Source organism: Coffea eugenioides, chromosome 10 (assembly GCF_003713205.1).
Source record: "Coffea eugenioides isolate CCC68of chromosome 10, Ceug_1.0, whole genome shotgun sequence".
Classification (NCBI taxonomy): Eukaryota; Viridiplantae; Streptophyta; class Magnoliopsida; order Gentianales; family Rubiaceae; genus Coffea; species Coffea eugenioides.
Genome location: NC_040044.1, coordinates 32875360 through 32892994, shown reverse-complemented (window position 1 = coordinate 32892994; position 17635 = coordinate 32875360). Strand labels below are relative to the sequence as shown.

The 17635-nt window shown below is 35.8% G+C and overlaps 2 protein-coding genes across 2 annotated transcripts; one reads left to right on the top strand and one right to left on the bottom strand.

The window, feature by feature from the left end:
* Nucleotides 1-2798: 2798 nt before the first annotated feature.
* LOC113750703 (tryptophan aminotransferase-related protein 4-like) lies at nt 2799-8170 on the bottom strand. Its single transcript, XM_027294651.1, has 7 exons — nt 7787-8170; nt 5413-5438; nt 4553-4753; nt 4166-4460; nt 3749-4035; nt 3368-3648; nt 2799-3175 (listed from the first exon to the last, which is right to left on the bottom strand). Exons 1-7 carry the CDS (start codon nt 8168-8170, stop codon nt 2799-2801), a joined length of 1851 nt encoding a protein of 616 aa, XP_027150452.1.
* Nucleotides 8171-10581: 2411 nt separating this feature from the next.
* Nucleotides 10582-11199, top strand: LOC113750702. The gene has a single exon (XM_027294650.1). The coding sequence runs from the start codon at nt 10582-10584 to the stop codon at nt 11197-11199; it is 618 nt and encodes a 205-aa protein (XP_027150451.1).
* Nucleotides 11200-17635: the final 6436 nt, after the last annotated feature.

Below are 17635 nucleotides of genomic sequence, written 5' to 3'. Positions count from 1 at the left end.
AATTATCAGGCAAACGAAGGGAGGTTTTTAGTAGTTCATAATTATAGAAACTCATATGTCAATCCATGATTCTCTTCTCTTATATGTTTATAAAGAATACTTTATAACACAAAGATTAATATAGAATTTACACACTAAACTTACATAGCCCCTCAATCTGAATGGGGTGCTACCATATGAAGATTTACGCACTCTCTCTTAAACACAGCTTCTAATTCGACATTTTTTCAATTTGTAAGCAAGAATATGGCCTCAAAGTACATAAAACGCATACTGCAAAAACTTTACATTAAAGATTGGTTAAGGTTGGATTTAGTAATTAACTAGGGCTCTAAAGGAGGCTAGTGCAAGTGCGCAACATATATATACTGTTCAACCTTGTTTTCAGTAGTTCTAGACTAGCTTGAAAAACTTATTTTGCTTTCAAGAATCATTTTCACATTAAAATTTCACCTGGGATTTGGAAAAAATATCATTTAATTTCTTCTCATTTGAGACCCAAAAAAAAAACTTCCATTTTTTCTGAAAAAATTTTAAAAAAGCTCTACCTACTCATGCTAACTGTGTACTTCTAGTAAATCACATAACTTGCAGTACCTATATTGTTGTTTTCAACTCCAATATACTATTTATGTGGTAGAGAACAATTAATATTCATTCCTTAACAGGTAGTGGAAAAGAAAATGCATGCTACTACCTCTAATTGGGTCTTTTTTAGATAGATCCTTTCAAATGACGTCAAAATGAAAAACAAAAAGAAATAAAACAAATATCTAAATCAGTAGAAGCTCAAATTCCATATATTGAAGGATAGTAAAGCTCCTAAATTTGTTTAAGTAACCAATATTGGTCATTAAGCTTGATATTTACTTGGCAAAAGAAGATCAACATTCATAACGAATAATCCTAGAGTATTAACAGGAAAGTCAATAAGCAAGATAAGAAAGCCAAGGAGCAAAAATACGTCAAATGGCTAATCTATCCGGTAAATCAATGATTTGACTGATCCAAAAATTTTACAGAAACCCATATGCTACTTTGACAAAGTAGCATAAGTGAGAGATCCTGGATAAGCTCTATAATTTATGGACTGTAGTATAATATTATACTACTATGAGGCTTATCCATCTAGGGTAGTTGGGTTAATAATGCTATTATGAATTATATAGTACTCCTATTAAAAAAAAAGAACAATTCACTGGCTTTTGAATTAATGCAAGTATCATGTACATTTAAACTTTAGCCTCACATGTATACAACACAACTTTAAAAAAAAGTTGACTAAATATAAAAAATGCACAGAAATATAAAATCAATATTCCTTTTGCTAGTAGTAGAAAGGCAACAATATTCAACCATTTTACTGGCTTGGAAAATTTTATTTAATCCAAATGGGCTTAGTTTAATTGAGGCATAATTCCAAACTTTTCTTATCCTATCTCTTATAAATTTTGACACGGTATATGTATTTTAATTAACAACTCTCCTAGCTCGTCCATTCACCTTCAACAACCATCCCGAAGTCAGCATCATAACTTCCCTTTAAGTCTTTGTTTCACCTTCACTTTTTTTTTTTTTTTTGTTATTAATTAGAAGAGCAGAGCAGCCATGGAAGAATACGTGCTTTATCCATTTATTATTAATGTCGAATAATGGAATACAAGGAAACAAAACGAAGTTAGTTAGGTTTAATGACTTTTAGCCACCAGATATACAGTTTAGGGTGACTTAGTCTTAGCCACCGCATTACATATAGACTCACACTTTCTTGTTTTTTGTTAATTCCAAAGTCAATTCCTTGGTTCCACTGATGTTGTCACATTTGTCGCTTTTGGTCACATAGAGTTATTTTTCAATTTCTGTGTTTTTTTTTTCGTATCCTTTTTCTTTCTACCCTTTTAGAAGATCATGAAGGTAAAATACTGAAGTTTTCAATACAAATTTAAGATATACAAAAATTAAAATGTTTAGATAACTTCAAAAAGTAAGTAAATTTTACTTATCAGTTGAAGTGTTGGCTCATATACAAAAATCATCACTATTTTAGACGATTCAAAGAGTAGAAACATGCTGCTTCCTGAAGGATGCAAAGGGGAAGAGGCAACCGCCCCAAAGATTTCAGAAATTCTTCAATATCTCCTATATATATATATACACACACACACACACTACATACGCACTTGTTGAAACTAGGACCCCCACCCCATGATTTTAGAAGTCCATCTATGAATCGTTCAAAAGGTTTTCACTTTTATCCTTGCAAATACTAGACTTCGTCCCCCAAACTTTTTTAATATTATAAAAGTGCCCTTAAGTATACATCTTCATAAGTCTTGCCCCCCAAAATCTCAAGCTTTGGTTCGCCAATGCAGTTGCTCATTCTTTACAGATTTCTCAAGACTCGGCGATGTGTTCAAGAACTAGATATCAAACTATACAGAAAGCTTCTAGCTAGGATAAAGGCAGTGTTCTAATTCTTCGCAAAAAATGTGTCTATTTTGAGTAAACTGTATACTTTTATTGATCTGCAGCGAAGAGTACACAAAGAAGGGACTCCGCCAATACATTTACATCAGATAACCCTATAAAAGCAGTAAACTGACAATTAAGTAACTATGAAACCTCCCTTATATAATATATATATATATCTATACTAAGGGAAGGCCTAAATTCTTGTGCTAATATTCCTATTCTCTCAATGGATACATGTAATATATATCTACTATCAGTAGTTCTTCGAAAAGAATCATGTAAATGTACAATTTTAAAGTTGTTAGAAGGCCATTTCGCCTATTAATCTAATACAGTGTCTGCAAAGTCTCTTGAACGTGTGAATTTCTGCTATCTTCTGATGCCATTTCTTGATTGGTGTAATAGCCAAAGTTTTCATCCGAGACATATGTAGCATTCAACGCCACGGTGAAGTTGCTCTTCCTTGTCACATGTCCTCCAGGAGTGAATTCAGCCATCAGATTAACTAGTCTTTCCTGGAAAACTAGCATCTCAAGTCTATGCTGCAATAATTCAAAATCATCTTTGCCATTGACGAGGCTCAGACGCACATAAGTGCTGTCAACACCAAATACATGTCCTGCACGGCCTATAATCTTTGCTGCACTTAAAGTAGCATGACAGTCCTTATCTTCTTCCTTCTCGCATTTGATCCATGCAAAAGCTGCATTAGCCAAAAGTAAGCTCATATCAGACCAAAATCCAGAAGACAACTTACTAATGGATTGTTCATTTTTTGCTAACTAGATTGGAATCAGGTTGAATTTGTGAACTTGAATTTTCTCTCATTCTAATATGTTCAGCCACATGATAACTTGGCAATAGTATTGAAAAGTATTCGGAGTTAAATAATTACCAGGAGTAGGAGCCCGAACTTCATTTGAAAATGTACATTGTTGGGGCGTTAGTTGCTGGATGGAGAATCGTTTTGATGCTGACAAAATCTTGCTTAACTTTTCCCATCGGAACCTCATAGCTTCATATCCAAAACTGAACATCTGTTTTCCATTTCCTTCAAGAACAACACTCAAAAGCTTCAAAGTTCTCAATTGAGTTTCTCTTGAGACTCCATAGGTATTCAGATCCATGTAATTCACCATTCGTTCATAGACGGCCTTATTCTTGATTATCGCCCACCTGAATGACAAAAAATGACATCAATAAAACTTTTAGGTCCGAAAGGATGAATTCTTTATTGAGGAACAAAATAGAACACGAAAGGTAAGAAGATATTTACCCAAATCGGCTCCCAGCATGACCAGTAAGTTTAGAAAGTGTGAAAATCATGAGATCTTTATCCATTGGAGATGGAATTGCTGTATAATGTGGCCAGTAATAAGCCAGATCGTAGATTTGCTTGGCATTCAGGCCTTGAAGGAACGCTTTCTTTAGCTGACCATCAGGATTATTAGGCGAAGTGACAAACTCAATGAAATTCATTGATGAACTGTTCATCCAAGAGCTTGTATGTCCTTCGAATTTGAATTTTGCCGATTCAAAAAGATCGGTTTGAGATTTATAAACCTGTCATCATCACAAGAAACTAATGATTAGCTCTCCCATGCATACACTATTAAGAATATGAGTTAGGACTGGCTATAATTAAATTGAATTTTGCTGCCAACTAAATTTAGGTTAAGCCTGTGAGACTAACCGGATAATATGGAGCGGAAGCAACAACCTTGGCAGGCGAAGATGAAGCATCAGCTGCAAGAGCATGCACTGCTGCATTAAGAAGTTGAGTTGAGCCAGCACCAAAAACTATATATCTTCCTTCTGTCACTGCATTTCCAACTGTAGCATGCAACTTTCTAATTTTCTTCTCAAGTTCTTTAGAAATCAGCGAACCATCTTCAAATTCATATCCCATTCGATGCCATCCAGCCATCATAATTGCACTAGTTGCTGCATTTTGCCTCCAAAATGGCTCCAAGAAAATTGGATTTCCACTGTAACACGAAAAAAATATTTTAATAAAGCTGATGAGCTTGTTTTTTGCAATTCAATATGTGAGTTAAACTAGGCCTTAAATTCATGATACCTGTCAGCATCTACAACACAGTCAGGAACAAGTTGTGAACAATCAAGGCCAGTATAACAAGAATTGCACTCGCAAATTGGTTTGCCACCATCGAGAACAAAGCCATCCAAATAGGCTCTTCCATGGCCTGAACACGATAGTGAAGCAACTGCTTCAGCTTCCTCAGAAGCTTTCCTGCTCCAGCCGAGGTCTGAATTATTACTGCGAATTAGGAAAGAAAAGAAAAGGAGATTGAGGATCGCTGAGAAACCTAAGCAAAGTTTGTATGTCAAGCTCATATTGTGCTTTCCCATGTTTCTTGATTGAGTTCGGGTCTGAATCTGATGTTTGTCAAGGATGAGCAAAGTTGAAGTACTGATCTCCTTTTATAGTGGTGGTTATGGTAGCTAAAATACTATTGAAGTACAATGGTCTGACCAATTCAGCAAGTAGCTAGGAAACATCGTTTATTATACTTTAGTACATTAATCGGATTATATTAATATGGGAACATTTTTAAATCAAAACTGAGTCATTTTCTTGATTTAATTAAGCAATAAAGCACGTTTAGCTCCTGTTGTACAAGTAAATTTGTATAGGAGAACGCGGGAGGAGTTTTTGATTAGTACTAGGGAGCTAGAGACTGAGAAATAACGTAGCAAGAATACATGTCCTGATTAAAAATGAAATTCAGATAATGCGTCATATGATTTCCATGCATGGGAACGGTCCATACCCGATTCCTTTTTGTCCTTTTTCTTCATTAATTAGTAATTTAGTATTCAGGCCGATCAGGTGTGTTCTTCAGGGGTGCTCAATTCCATTACAAACTACAAGTCAGCTAATATTTTTAATTTATTCAATGAAATCTTAAACTTTACCTGCTATGGATAATCAGTGCCTTATCCTATAAGTAAAAAATTTAAAGTCATGACAAAATCGAGGTTGTTAAAAACATTTCTGAAACTTAGGGATCATCATTCCACATATGATCTGAGTCATAAATCAATTCATACATTTTCTTGGCGTAAGTTCTTTCAAACTATCTTCTTTATTTATAGTTTAGTTATCCATTTTTCTCATTCAAGTATTAGATCACTCATCCTTTGAAATTATTTTTCCTAACGATTAAAATAAAAATGTACCAATATGTTTGCTGTTGATTAGACACGAATTTCAGTGACTTTGTATGTTAAGGTCAAGGGTAAAATACACTTTACTCCCTGTGGTTTAGCGATTTTTCATATAATCTCCTGTAATTTTAAAACTATACATAACCCTCTCATAGTTTGGACTAAAGTGTCAAAGTTACGAAATTTGCATTTCATAACGAAGTCAACTAAAATATCAAAAGTATCCCTTTATGAAGTTGAAAATTTATTAATTAACCACAGGGAGATTAGGTATATATTTTGGAAATCATAAGGGGATTATGTGATAAAACACTAAACCATAAGAGGGTTATGTAATAAAACATAAAACCATAAGAAGTTAAAGTGTCATGCATATTAACTTCATATATTTTGATTATTTCAACCATTTTAGTTATTAAAGAATGATATTCTCGACATTTCTTTGGATTCCATTACAAAGGATCATTTCCATCACATTAATACTTTAGTTTAAACTATGAGGGAGTTATATATAACTTTCGAAACTATATGGGATTATATGCAAAATTACTAAAATACAAGGGGATAAAGTGGATTTTACCCTAAGTTCAGCAGAGAGATCAAATACTATTTAAACATGTAGTACTATATAACCCTAGATACTATTTCCTTCTTCATGCATTTAACAATCCTTTCAGACAAAAGAAACTGCTCTGCCAACTGGAATTACTAGATTAAATGGCTAAATAACAAAGAAGTAAGACAAGAAAAATACTTGTACGCGGAACTCAGATGGTTCCACAGTTGACCTCCAATTTTGAAATCAGAAGAAATGAGGCTTCTGATGATGCTTCACTCGCTTCATCACCTGACCATCGCTTCATCACTCGCTTCATCGCTTCAAACCTCAATATATTTTATGCTTAAGGAACCAGAAAGAAAGCATGCCTAATGTTTTTGTTTAATACTAATTCAATGGGAACATACAAAAAATAATCGTTAAAAATAGAAGGGTGTGACTCAAAACCTGATTAAAAGAACCTTTTTATCTCATTAACATATTCCAGATTTAATCTAGTTATGTTTCTTAGCATTAGTTTAATGAGTGAAAGAAAGTTGCAGGAAATCTACTTTCTAAAACATCTTAGCTGCCATAACCACCACTATATGAGGAGATCAGTCTCAACTCTTTACTCATCATTCACAAACATCAGATTCAAAATCACTCAGTTACCAAACATGGAAAAGCAAAATATGAGCTTGAAATACGAATTCTGCTTGGATTGCTCTGCAGTCGTCTGATAGGGCGATAATTGAGTGTTATTACATTGATGTTTAGTCCTAATTTTGGCTAATTATAGTCCAGAGTAATGGGTTTCTGTTCATAATTGGTATTTGCGTCTGTTGCAGGCAATTGGTGTCAAAAGTGGCAAAAAGAAGCAAATTCCAGAAGACTAGGCATTCTCTGGATTGCCCATGCCAGATACTACAAAACTGCGTGAAAAAGACGGACCGCGGGTCCTATCCCGGAGCTACTTCCTTTCTTTGGAGATACATTCTAAACCTACGTGGGATTAGAAAACCTTTGCAGAAAAGACTTTTGGTAACAATTCAATGAGGGAAATAAGGAAGCAATCCTTTTGAGAAACAATCTATAAGTCGGAAAGCAAGTGTGTGGTGGAAACACTTTAAATAGGACAGCAGTAGACTAGGGTCTTGGATCTTTCGTCTTTATCTTTTACTTCTCAACGCAAGTCTTAGACTGGCGGCGATACCCTTTTACTTTTCATCAACAAAAACTCCATGAAAACTTTGAATTTCTTTGTTGTCATGACTATGTGGCAAGGCTAGATCGTTTATCTAGTTGAGGAGTAATCAAGGCCCAGAGCACGAATAATTGTGAGATCGTTTTGTTTATTCTAAATTTTGCGTTTGTGAGTATTTAATTATTCTTTGTTTGAACAGCCTATTATTGTTTGGATTTATTGGATCAATATGGCCAGTTGTTCAATTGTCTAAATAATATATTACTAATTAGGATAGGGGTGCGTATCACTTTTTTTTTTAAGCAACCTTTTATTTATTTAATCCATAACAAGACAAAATGTTACAATGCCATAGAGACGGAGTACTACTCCCTTACCACACGAATAGACGCAACTCCTATCCTATCAAGGTGATATGCTCCTCTCGCTAACTGGGGTAAAGCTGAAGCGGCCAAATAAATCTCCACATGACCCTGTCGACAATCTTCATTGGCCAATATATCTGCAACCTGGTTAGCTTGACGGTAACAGTGACGAATGCGTGGAAAGTGGGATACCAACCCGACCAACTGCTGCACCTCCTTATAGATACTCCATGGGCACTGCGATGTCATATTTAGAATTTGCACTATCACGAAGGAATCCAGTTCAACATCAAAGGCATCAAAACCCCTCTGAAGGCATAAGTTGACCCCAAAAAGTAAAGCGCGGGCCTTAGCCTGCATACTCGAAGCGATTCCAAAATTACATGAAAACGCCATGACCAGCCTACCACTTGCCTCCCGAAGCACCCCTCAACCACCACTCACCCCAGTGCGTATCACTTGAATGTCTTAAATTAGTGGCAAACGGTACCAATTTCATTGCCTCACAAGCAATCTAATCTGGGTCGTAGGAATAATTATCTAGTTTAAATGAACCCGCATGTGTGTTTGTTAACTAAAATTGGGTCTCTCTAATTCTTAAATCTGTAATTAGATTAAATACTTCTAGCGTTTCTGGGGTTATCTATTTACAAGAGAGTAATTTAAGAGAGTCTCTAGACTACCGTAAAATTAAGGAGAGATTGGGAGTTTGACGGTTGTTAAATTGTTAGAACCAATTTATTTGTGAACGTGTGAATTAATGCAGGTATCTATGATCAATTACGTGAATCGGTGCCGAGATTATCTCCTTGACTAGGTTGTGTCAATTAATTGTTTATTTCATTCTTGAGTTTTTGCATTTATTGCGATTGTTTATTCAGTAATCTTACGTCTTTAATTTATTTTATTTATCTCTCTCTCTTTCAAAAATCTCTCAATTACCTGTGTATGATAAATCTACTGGTTCCTTGAGTAGACGACCCTACTCACCACTATACTCGTTTAGTTTTGATAGTAGGTCTAATATAAATTTTATTTTTTGTAGTTTGACAGCCACCAAATTTTGGCGCCGTTGCCGGAGAACTGGTGCTTGAAGTGATTTATTGCACAGGCTAATTTAGCCTTGTTTTATGCCTCGATCTTCCTGTACAGGAAGACTCGAGTTTGACCTAGAGATTGAGAAAATAGCAAGGAGGCTAACGAAGAAGACTAAATTGCTAAAACAACAAACTTCAACAGCCTTACCCTCAAGAGTTGAGCAAAATTTTCACTTTGGTGATTCATCAGTTGGACTGGACACAAATTTGCCTGGACCCAACGAAACAATGGCAGCCTAAAAGATCTTGAGGGAGCTTGCAACCCCGAATGTTAACCAACAGCCTCTGTGCATCACGTACCATGACATTGAGGAGGCTTTTGAACTAAAATCTGATTTGATTCACTTATTACCTACTTTTCGTGGTGTTGCAGGTGAGAACCCACACAAGCACTTGAAGGAATTCCATGTAGTGTGTTCAACCATGAGACCTCAGGGAGTCACTGAGGAACAAATCAAGTTGCGTGCCTTTCCGTTTTCCTTAGCATATAAGGCTAAGGACTGGTTGTTCTACTTGCTATTGGGGTCCATCACTACGTGGGAAGCATTAAAACGACAATTCTTTGAGAAGTTCTTCCCAGCCTCCAGGGCCGCCAACATCAGGAAGGAGATATGTGGAGTTAGGCAGGCAAATGGATAGACTCTTTACGAATACTGGGAGTGGTTCAAACAACTGTGTGCCAGTTGCCCGCACCGTCAAATTCCTGACCAACTGTTGATCCAATATTTTTATGAGGAACTCCTACCCATGGATAGGAGCATGGTCGATGCAGCTAGTGGCGGTGCTTTAGTAAATAAGACAACAGATGAAGCCAAACGGCTTATCTCGAACATGGCTGAGAATTCTCAACAGTTTATAGTCCGATCTGAGGGTGTGACTAGGAGAATCAATGAGGTAAATCATTCTGACCTTGCGAATAGATTAATTGAACTAACTGCCTTGGTTCGTCAAATGGCTATAGGACAAGTACAGGCAGCTAAAGCATGTGGAATATGTGTTGCTTCTGAACACATGACCGATATGTGTCAGACCCTTCAAGAAGATCCCTACAAGCAGGCAAGGTCCATGGAAAGCTTGCCTGGACCACCCCAAAGAAGAAATGACCCATATGCACCCACATACTATCCAGGGTGGCGGAACCACCCCAACTTCAGCTATGCTCCAAAACCCTCGAGTTTCCAACAACCATTCCAGCAGAGACCACCAGTACAGCAGTCGTCCACATCTGATTCAGGTATGTCCCTGGAAGACATGGTTAAATCACTAGCTGACAGCACTTGTCAAATGCGGCAGGACAAACAAAGATTTCAACAAGAAACTCGTGCCAGCATTAGGAATTTGGAGGCACAAATGTCACAACCGGCGTCTTCAATGAGCAAATTTGAGAATGGTAAGAGGAAACTACCATCTCAGGTAATCCCCAATCCAAAGGAGAATATGAGTGCAATTACTTTGAGAAGTGGCAAAGAATTGCAAAAGTATCAAAAGGCAGTATCTAAGCATGATCTTGAAGAGCAAGTTAAGGAAGAAACAATGCAATATCCAATCCAATCCCTTCCAAGGAAAGAGCCCAGAAATGAACCCCCAGTAGTGGTGACACCTCCTTCTCCATTTTCCAGTCGATATGCAAAATCTAGGAAAGAGGAGCAAGAATAAGAAGTTTTTGACATTTTTGGCAAAGTTGAGTTGAAGAGCTTTGAAAAGATTTATATGGGAGAAAATGTTTCAGCGGTCCTACAACAGAAATTGCTTTCTAAACATAAGGATCCAGGTATGTTTACTGTTCCTTGCAAAATAGGGAATATTAAGGTCGAAAAAGCATTGATAAATTTAGGAGCTGCAATAAATATTATGCCTCGCTCAATTTATAATTCTTTGAATTTGGGACCATTAAAAGAAACGAGTGTCATAATGCAACTTGCTGATATGTCTAATGTATGTTCTGATGGGGTATTGGAGGATATTCCAGTTCAAGTTGATAAATTGGTTTTTCCTGCAAATTTCTATGTGTTAGATATGGATGATGATTTTTCTGTGTCACCTCCAATTTTGTTAGGTAGGCCATTTTTAATGACATCTAAAACAAAAATTGATGTTTATTCAGGAACCTTGACAATGAAATTTGATAGCGAAATAATAAAATTCAATACTTGTGATGCCATTAAATGTTCCATTGTGGCACATTCTGTTTTTGTTATCGATGACTCTTTCATGCAACAAAAGTTTGAATTAAATGGTAGAGATGCGTTGAAGGTTGTAATCAATTGCAATTTTGATTCGCACGAGATGTCAAGAGTGGCAAAGGAATTCGAGTTACATCCAGATTGAGCAAGTGGCATTGTCTAGCCAAAGACGTTAAAGAAAGGCGCTACTTGGAAGGCAATCTAAGAGTTTCAATTTTTAGTCATTTTTTGTGTTTTTATTTCATATTTTTTGTGTTCAAGATCAGGTTGTTTTGGATTTCTATTGATAGAAAATCTTTATTGTAGGTCTTGGGTGTGTTCTGTGACGTTTTACTGGGATTAGACTTTGATGAACAGAAGACTTTGGGTTCCAAGGCGTACCCACGCCTTCCAACCATTGCGAGGAAGAAAAAAGAGAGCCTTGCAAGTCCACTCTTCCATTCAGACGCAAAAAACTAATAGCCTTCTTTGCCCATGTTGGCTTTTAACCGCCTCATCCTCCTCCCCTATAGTGCTTTCGTTGCATTCTTTCGCCCTTCAGGGCAACTCTAATTTCTTTCTTTTTGGTTTCTATTTTTCTTTGCTCCATTGAGGACAATGTAGACTTCAGGTGTGGGGGGGAGTAGTTGAAAATTGCTAGAATTTGATGCTATGATGATTATTGCAATTACTCTGCAAGCATGAGTAGGGATATTATGTGGTTAAATGTCTTGTCTTCTTAATAATGGAATTAAATGATGAAGTTTACAAGACTTGGCAATTAATATCCTGTTGTGAGCTATTGAGCCAATGAGCATTGCATTAATAACTCCTCTATTTTCTTTCATTGAGTGATATCACACATGATTTGATTGTTCTAGAACTTGGTTTGTTATGCATATCAAGACCACATTCCTGAGTTTAATGCATTAAAATGATAAGGGCATTTAGATTAATCATTTTTTACTTTCTAAATACCAACCCTATTCAGATCTCCCCTAATTGACCATGGTTGAGCCTAGACATTTTCTTTGTTTAATAACTCATTTTGTCACCCCTAAAGCTCTTATGTTCGAATCCTCTTTGTTTCTTTTTAACCCGTGTCAAAGGAATGCCTTGATTTCAGTGTATGATGATCTCGAGTTGGATTGAGAGGGGATGATTGAAGTTAGCGAGTGTGCCTATATCCCCATGAAGTTGGGCGTATTTGAATTGCTTCCAAAAAAAAGAAAAAAAAAGAGATAAGGGGGAGAAAGAAAAGAAAAGGAGCACACCAAGAAAGAAAGAAAGAAAACAAAAGAAAACAAAAAAATAACAAAAAAAAAGAAGAAAGAGAAAAGAAAAAAAAAAGAGTTACGAAGTGCTATTATCAATATGTGTGATGTTGAGATAGTGGGATGAACCCCTTGGTTGTGCTTGCACTTGCTAATTTTTGAAAAATTTATGGATATACTTTGGAAAAATCATTGGAATGAAAAAGAAAATTGGAATTCATGCAGTGGGGTTGACGGTGCTTTCTTTGACATAATAAGTCTAAATTACCTGTTTGATTCTACCCGTGCCTAAACCCCATTACAACCCGCATCAAGACCCTTTGATTTTTGCATTAAATTTGGATTCAGTGGTGGCTATGTGATATATTAGCAAGTATATGGTAACATTATTTTATTGTGTGGCGAGAGTAACCTTTTGTGTTTCATATCATTATAGTGAGTATCATATTCCATCCTATAAGAGGGGTCGAGTCTTGCAATTCCTGAATTTGATAACATTGTTTGGATGATAGGATATTTGTACTCGCATGATGGATTGCTACATGTGTGTAACTGTGATTGTATCTCTCAGTTATGAAATGCTTGAGGACAAGCATTGTCTTGGTGTGGGGGGATTTGATAGGGCGATAATTGAGTGTTATTACATTGATGTTTAGTCCTAATTTTGGCTAATTATAGTCCAAAGTAATGGGTTTCTACTCATAATTGGTATTTGCGTCTATTGCAGGCAATTGGTGTCAAAAGTGACAAAAAGAAGCAAATTCCAGAAGACTAGGCATTCTCTGGCGTGCCCACGCCAGATAATGCAGAGTTGCATGAAAAAGACGGACCGCAGGTCTTATCCCTGGAGCTACTTCCTTTCTTTGGAGATATATTCTGAACCTACGTGGGATTAGAAAACCTTTGCAGAAAAGACTTTTGGTAACAATTCAATAAGAGAAATAACGAAGAAATCCTTTTGAGAAACAAACTCTAAGTCGGAAAGCAAGTGTACGGCGGAAACACTTTAAATAGGACAGCAGTAGACTAGGGTCTTGGATCTTTCGTCTTTGTTTTGTACTTCTCAACGCAAGTCTTAGACTGGCGGCGATACCCTTTTACTTTTCATCAACAAAAACTCCATGAAAACTTTGAATTGCTTTGTTGTCATGACTATGTGGCAAGGCTAGATCGTTTATTTAGTTGAGGAGTAATCAATGCCCGGAGCACAAATAATTGTGAGATCGTTTTGTTTATTCTAAATTCTGCGTTTGTGAGTATTTAATTATTCTTTGTTTGAACAGCCTATTATTGTTTGGATTTATTGGATCAACATGGTCAGTTGTTCAATTGTCTAAATAATATATTGCCAATTAGGATAAGGGTGCGTATCACTTGAATGTCTTAAATTAGTGGCAAACGGTACCAATTTCATTGCCTCGCAAGCAGTCTAATCTGAGTCGTAGGAATAATTAATCTAGTTTAAATGAACCCGCATGTGTGTTTGTTAACTAGAATTGGGTCTCTCTAATTCTTAAATCTGTAATTAGATTAAATCTTTCGAGCGTCTCTGGGGTTATCTATTTTACAAGAGGGTAATTTAAGAGCATCTCTGGACTACCATAAAATTAAAGAGAAATTGGGAGTTTGGCGGTTGCTAAATTGTTAGAACTAATTTATTTGCGAACGTGTGAATTAATGCAGGTATCTATGATCAATTGCTTGAATCGGTGCCGAGATTATCTCCTTGACTAGGTTGTGTCAATTAATTGTTTATTTCATTCTTGAGTTTTTGCATTTATTGCGATTGTTTATTCAGTAATCTTACGTCTTTAATTTGTTTTATTTATCTCTCTCTCTTTCAAAAATCCCCTAATTACCTGTGTGTGATAAATCTACCGGTTTTCTGAGGAGACGACCCTACTCACCACTATACTCGTTTAGTTTTGGTAGTAGGTCTAATATAAATTTTATTTTTGATAATTTGACAGCCACCATCCTCAATTTTCTTTTCTTTTCTTTTCTAATTCATAGTAATGATTCAGGGTTGAGACGTTGAGTTGGACTCGAAAAGCTTCTCAGGAAGCTGAAGTTGTCTCTTCACTCAGTTGGATGGCTCGGTTTTAGATGGTGGCAAACCAGTTTGTGAATGCAATGCTTGTCATACTGGCCCTGATTGTTCACAGCTTGTTCCTGATTGTGTGGTTGATGCTGATAGGTATCACTTTCAGGCCTAACTGACAATTGTTTAGTAATTTGAACTGAGCTTGTCTGTTAAGTTTAATATTAACGATTTTTTTTCCCCCGAATATAGTGGAAACCAATGTTCTTGGAGCCTTTCTGGAAGCAAAATGCAGCTAATAGTGCAATTATGGTAGCCGGATGGCACCAAATGGGCTATGAATTTGAGGATGGTTCGCTCACTTCTAACGAACTGGAGAAGGTAATCAGGAAGTTACATGCTACAGTTGGAAATGCAGTCACAGATGGCAGATGTATTGTCTTCGGTGCTGGCTTGACTCAGCTTCTTAATACAGCAGTGCATGACATGCGCGGGGTATACAGATAATAATTTAGCTCATCCACAATCAAGTTTTACACTTATAATTTTTAAAATACTCCACACGCTATTTATCGCAAGTATACGAATCATGAGTGAGTATAGGGTATTAAAGGTCGATCCCACAGGAAAGATTACAATTACCGGTGATTTTCGAATTTCTTTATTATCTAGACTACCATAAATGTAAAAGTAATAAAAATAACACTAGAAAACTCTTAGAGATATGGAATTCCTTACTACTCTTGCAAATGAAGTTACCGGTTAAGTGAATGCTATTATCTTAGTTAGTTATGGCGTAATTTCCTTATGCATGCGAAACCTACTCTCGTAGTGAATCAACTATACTTGTAACTAAATCATACCTACTCTCGTAGTTTATGAATTAATTACAAGTTCATTTCTTCTATGAAATTACATGAAACAAGTCACTAAAGCCACATAGGTGCACATCTACTCTCGTGAGTGTACTCCCTAGATTTATCACTTCTTTGAACTAGTGTTAAATTCCAATTTTCATTGCAAACTTAACACATTTAGATAATCACAACTAATGGCCGGTTAATCATGATTAGAAAAGCAAAAGTAATAAATAACTTGATCAAAATAATATCATCAAATAATTAAGTAAATATCATAAACAAGATATGGAAAGTTCATCTATATCTAGGCATGAACTTTAGAAAAACATGAAGAAAAACAAAGTCAAACTTGTATTATAACTAAATATGAAATCAAATACAAAAGAGAAAGTGATAGGAAAGGAATGTAACCCTTGTCACATGAGCTCTAACTCTCCATCTTTGCTTCTCCAATTTTCATCCAAATCTAGATACAAATACAAGAAGGAAAAACTACTCTACCTATACTATACTAATGAACCAAGAAAAACTAGTGAAGACTACATTTTTTGTGGAGTTCTTTTTAGCCTTCCAAAGTTATCAAAATGGTTTCCAAAGGCTGCCATTTATAGAGAATTCAAGAAGAATTGTTTCCAGTTGGCAAAATTGACTTTTGAAACTCTCTTGAATTGTCTTTCCAACTTGTTTTTGGTCAGATACAATTGAAATTGATGGCTGGAATTGAGTTGGAAAGGTTGTATGTAAGCAAGGCAAGTTGGTCAGCAAATTACAGCTATCATGCACATTTTCAACTGATATTTTCTCAATGTTTGAAGCCGAAATAACTCTTCTGTAAAACACAAAAGTTGTAGATATTTGACTTAGATTTCCAAAATATCAAGAATCATCCAATTTAGAGCTCTGAGGACCAAGATATGATCAGAACTCTATTGTCAGCTTTCGACAGCAGACTTTGACTTCTGTATTTCGACTTTTTGACTAGAAATATGGCTGAACTGGACTTTGATGTCTTCATACCAAATGTAGATCTATCTCTTAGATTCAAAATAGTCAAAGAATCATCTCAATCCAATATGTGTAACTCAAGATATAGCTGAAATACCACAGGTTGCCAAAATTGACTTTTATTGCATTCTTTTGTTCTTAATTACATTTTATCTTTTACACTTCATATTTTATTTTTATCACTTTAAACCATCATCAATCATCCAATTATCTTCTCAATGCACTCCATTTGATGATTGAATCATTAAACCTATAAAAATATGAAGTTTTTACTATAAAAATCCATAAAATGCAATTTTTACACTTTAACCATAAAATGTATAGTTTCACTAGAATCCTAGTTTATTAGCTATAAAACTAAATAAAACACACCAAAACTAACCAATAAAACACACTAAAAATACGTAAAATATCTACTTGTCAGTGCACGCTCTTTCCTCAGATGGCTCATCGTCGCCTGCCATGGTTGTTGCATCTTCGCGGTATTACCCGATTAGTTACAATTGGCTGACATCTAATCTATTATTTTCAGCAAAATTTCAATATCAATTCGGTTAAAATTTATATCCTGTTAATTGAAATTTAATGATTGCTTTTAAACATGACAGATATATAAATCTCAAACAGAACCTTTTGAATCCTCAAAGTTCAAGTTCGATGGAGATACAGCAACATGGATGAACATGTCAAGCTCCTCAATTGATAATAATTTCATCGAATTTGTCGCTTCACCAAACAATCCTGTCAGCTAAAGACAGCTATGCTTAGAGGTTCTAACGCCAAGCAAATTCATGATCTTGCATACTACTGGCCGCACTACACTGCAATTCCATCTCCAATGGATGAGGATCTTATGATTTTTACTTTCTCTAAGCTTACTGGTCATGCTGGAAGCCGTTTCTGGTGAGTATTTTGTTATTTCCTTTAATATTTTGTTGCATAGCACCCTCAATTAAGGGTTGAATTTTAGCTCATGTATGATCAATGATAAGATTTAAACTGATCATATATTTTTTGACTCTCCAGGTGGGCGATAGTCAAGGATAGGGTTGTTTATGAAAGAATGGTGAATTACGTGGATCTGAACACCTATGGAGCCCTCGAGAAACTCAACTGAGAAGGCTGAAACTTCTGAATGTTGTTCTTGAAGGAAATGGAAGAAAAATGTTCGATTGGATACAAAGCTATGAGATTCCAATGAGAAAAGATAAGAAAGATTTTGTCAGCATCGAAACGATTCTCCACCCAAGAACTAATGCCAAAACGTTGTAGATTTTCTAAAGAAGTTAGGTCTCCAACTCCAGGTAATTTTTAATCTCCAACTCTAATCTAGAAAGTCCAAATGAAGAATAGTTCATTGTGCTAGATACCATCTAGAAATGAATAGTTCATCGACATGGGTTTTGGTTGATGCAGCTTTTG

Excerpts from the sequence above, each read along its gene's own strand:
- LOC113750703 (XM_027294651.1), bottom strand. The coding sequence starts at position 8,170 with ATGGCGTTTTCATGTAATTTTGGAATCGCTTCGAGTATGCAGGCTAAG. Across the intron at positions 4,036-4,165 it reads CTTCCGCTCCATATTATCCG|GTTTATAAATCTCAAACCGA; the intron begins GTTAGTCTCACA and ends TGATGATGACAG. Across the intron at positions 3,649-3,748 it reads CATGCTGGGAGCCGATTTGG|GTGGGCGATAATCAAGAATA; the intron begins GTAAATATCTTC and ends TTTGTCATTCAG.
- LOC113750702 (XM_027294650.1), top strand. The coding sequence starts at position 10,582 with ATGGGAGAAAATGTTTCAGCGGTCCTACAACAGAAATTGCTTTCTAAA.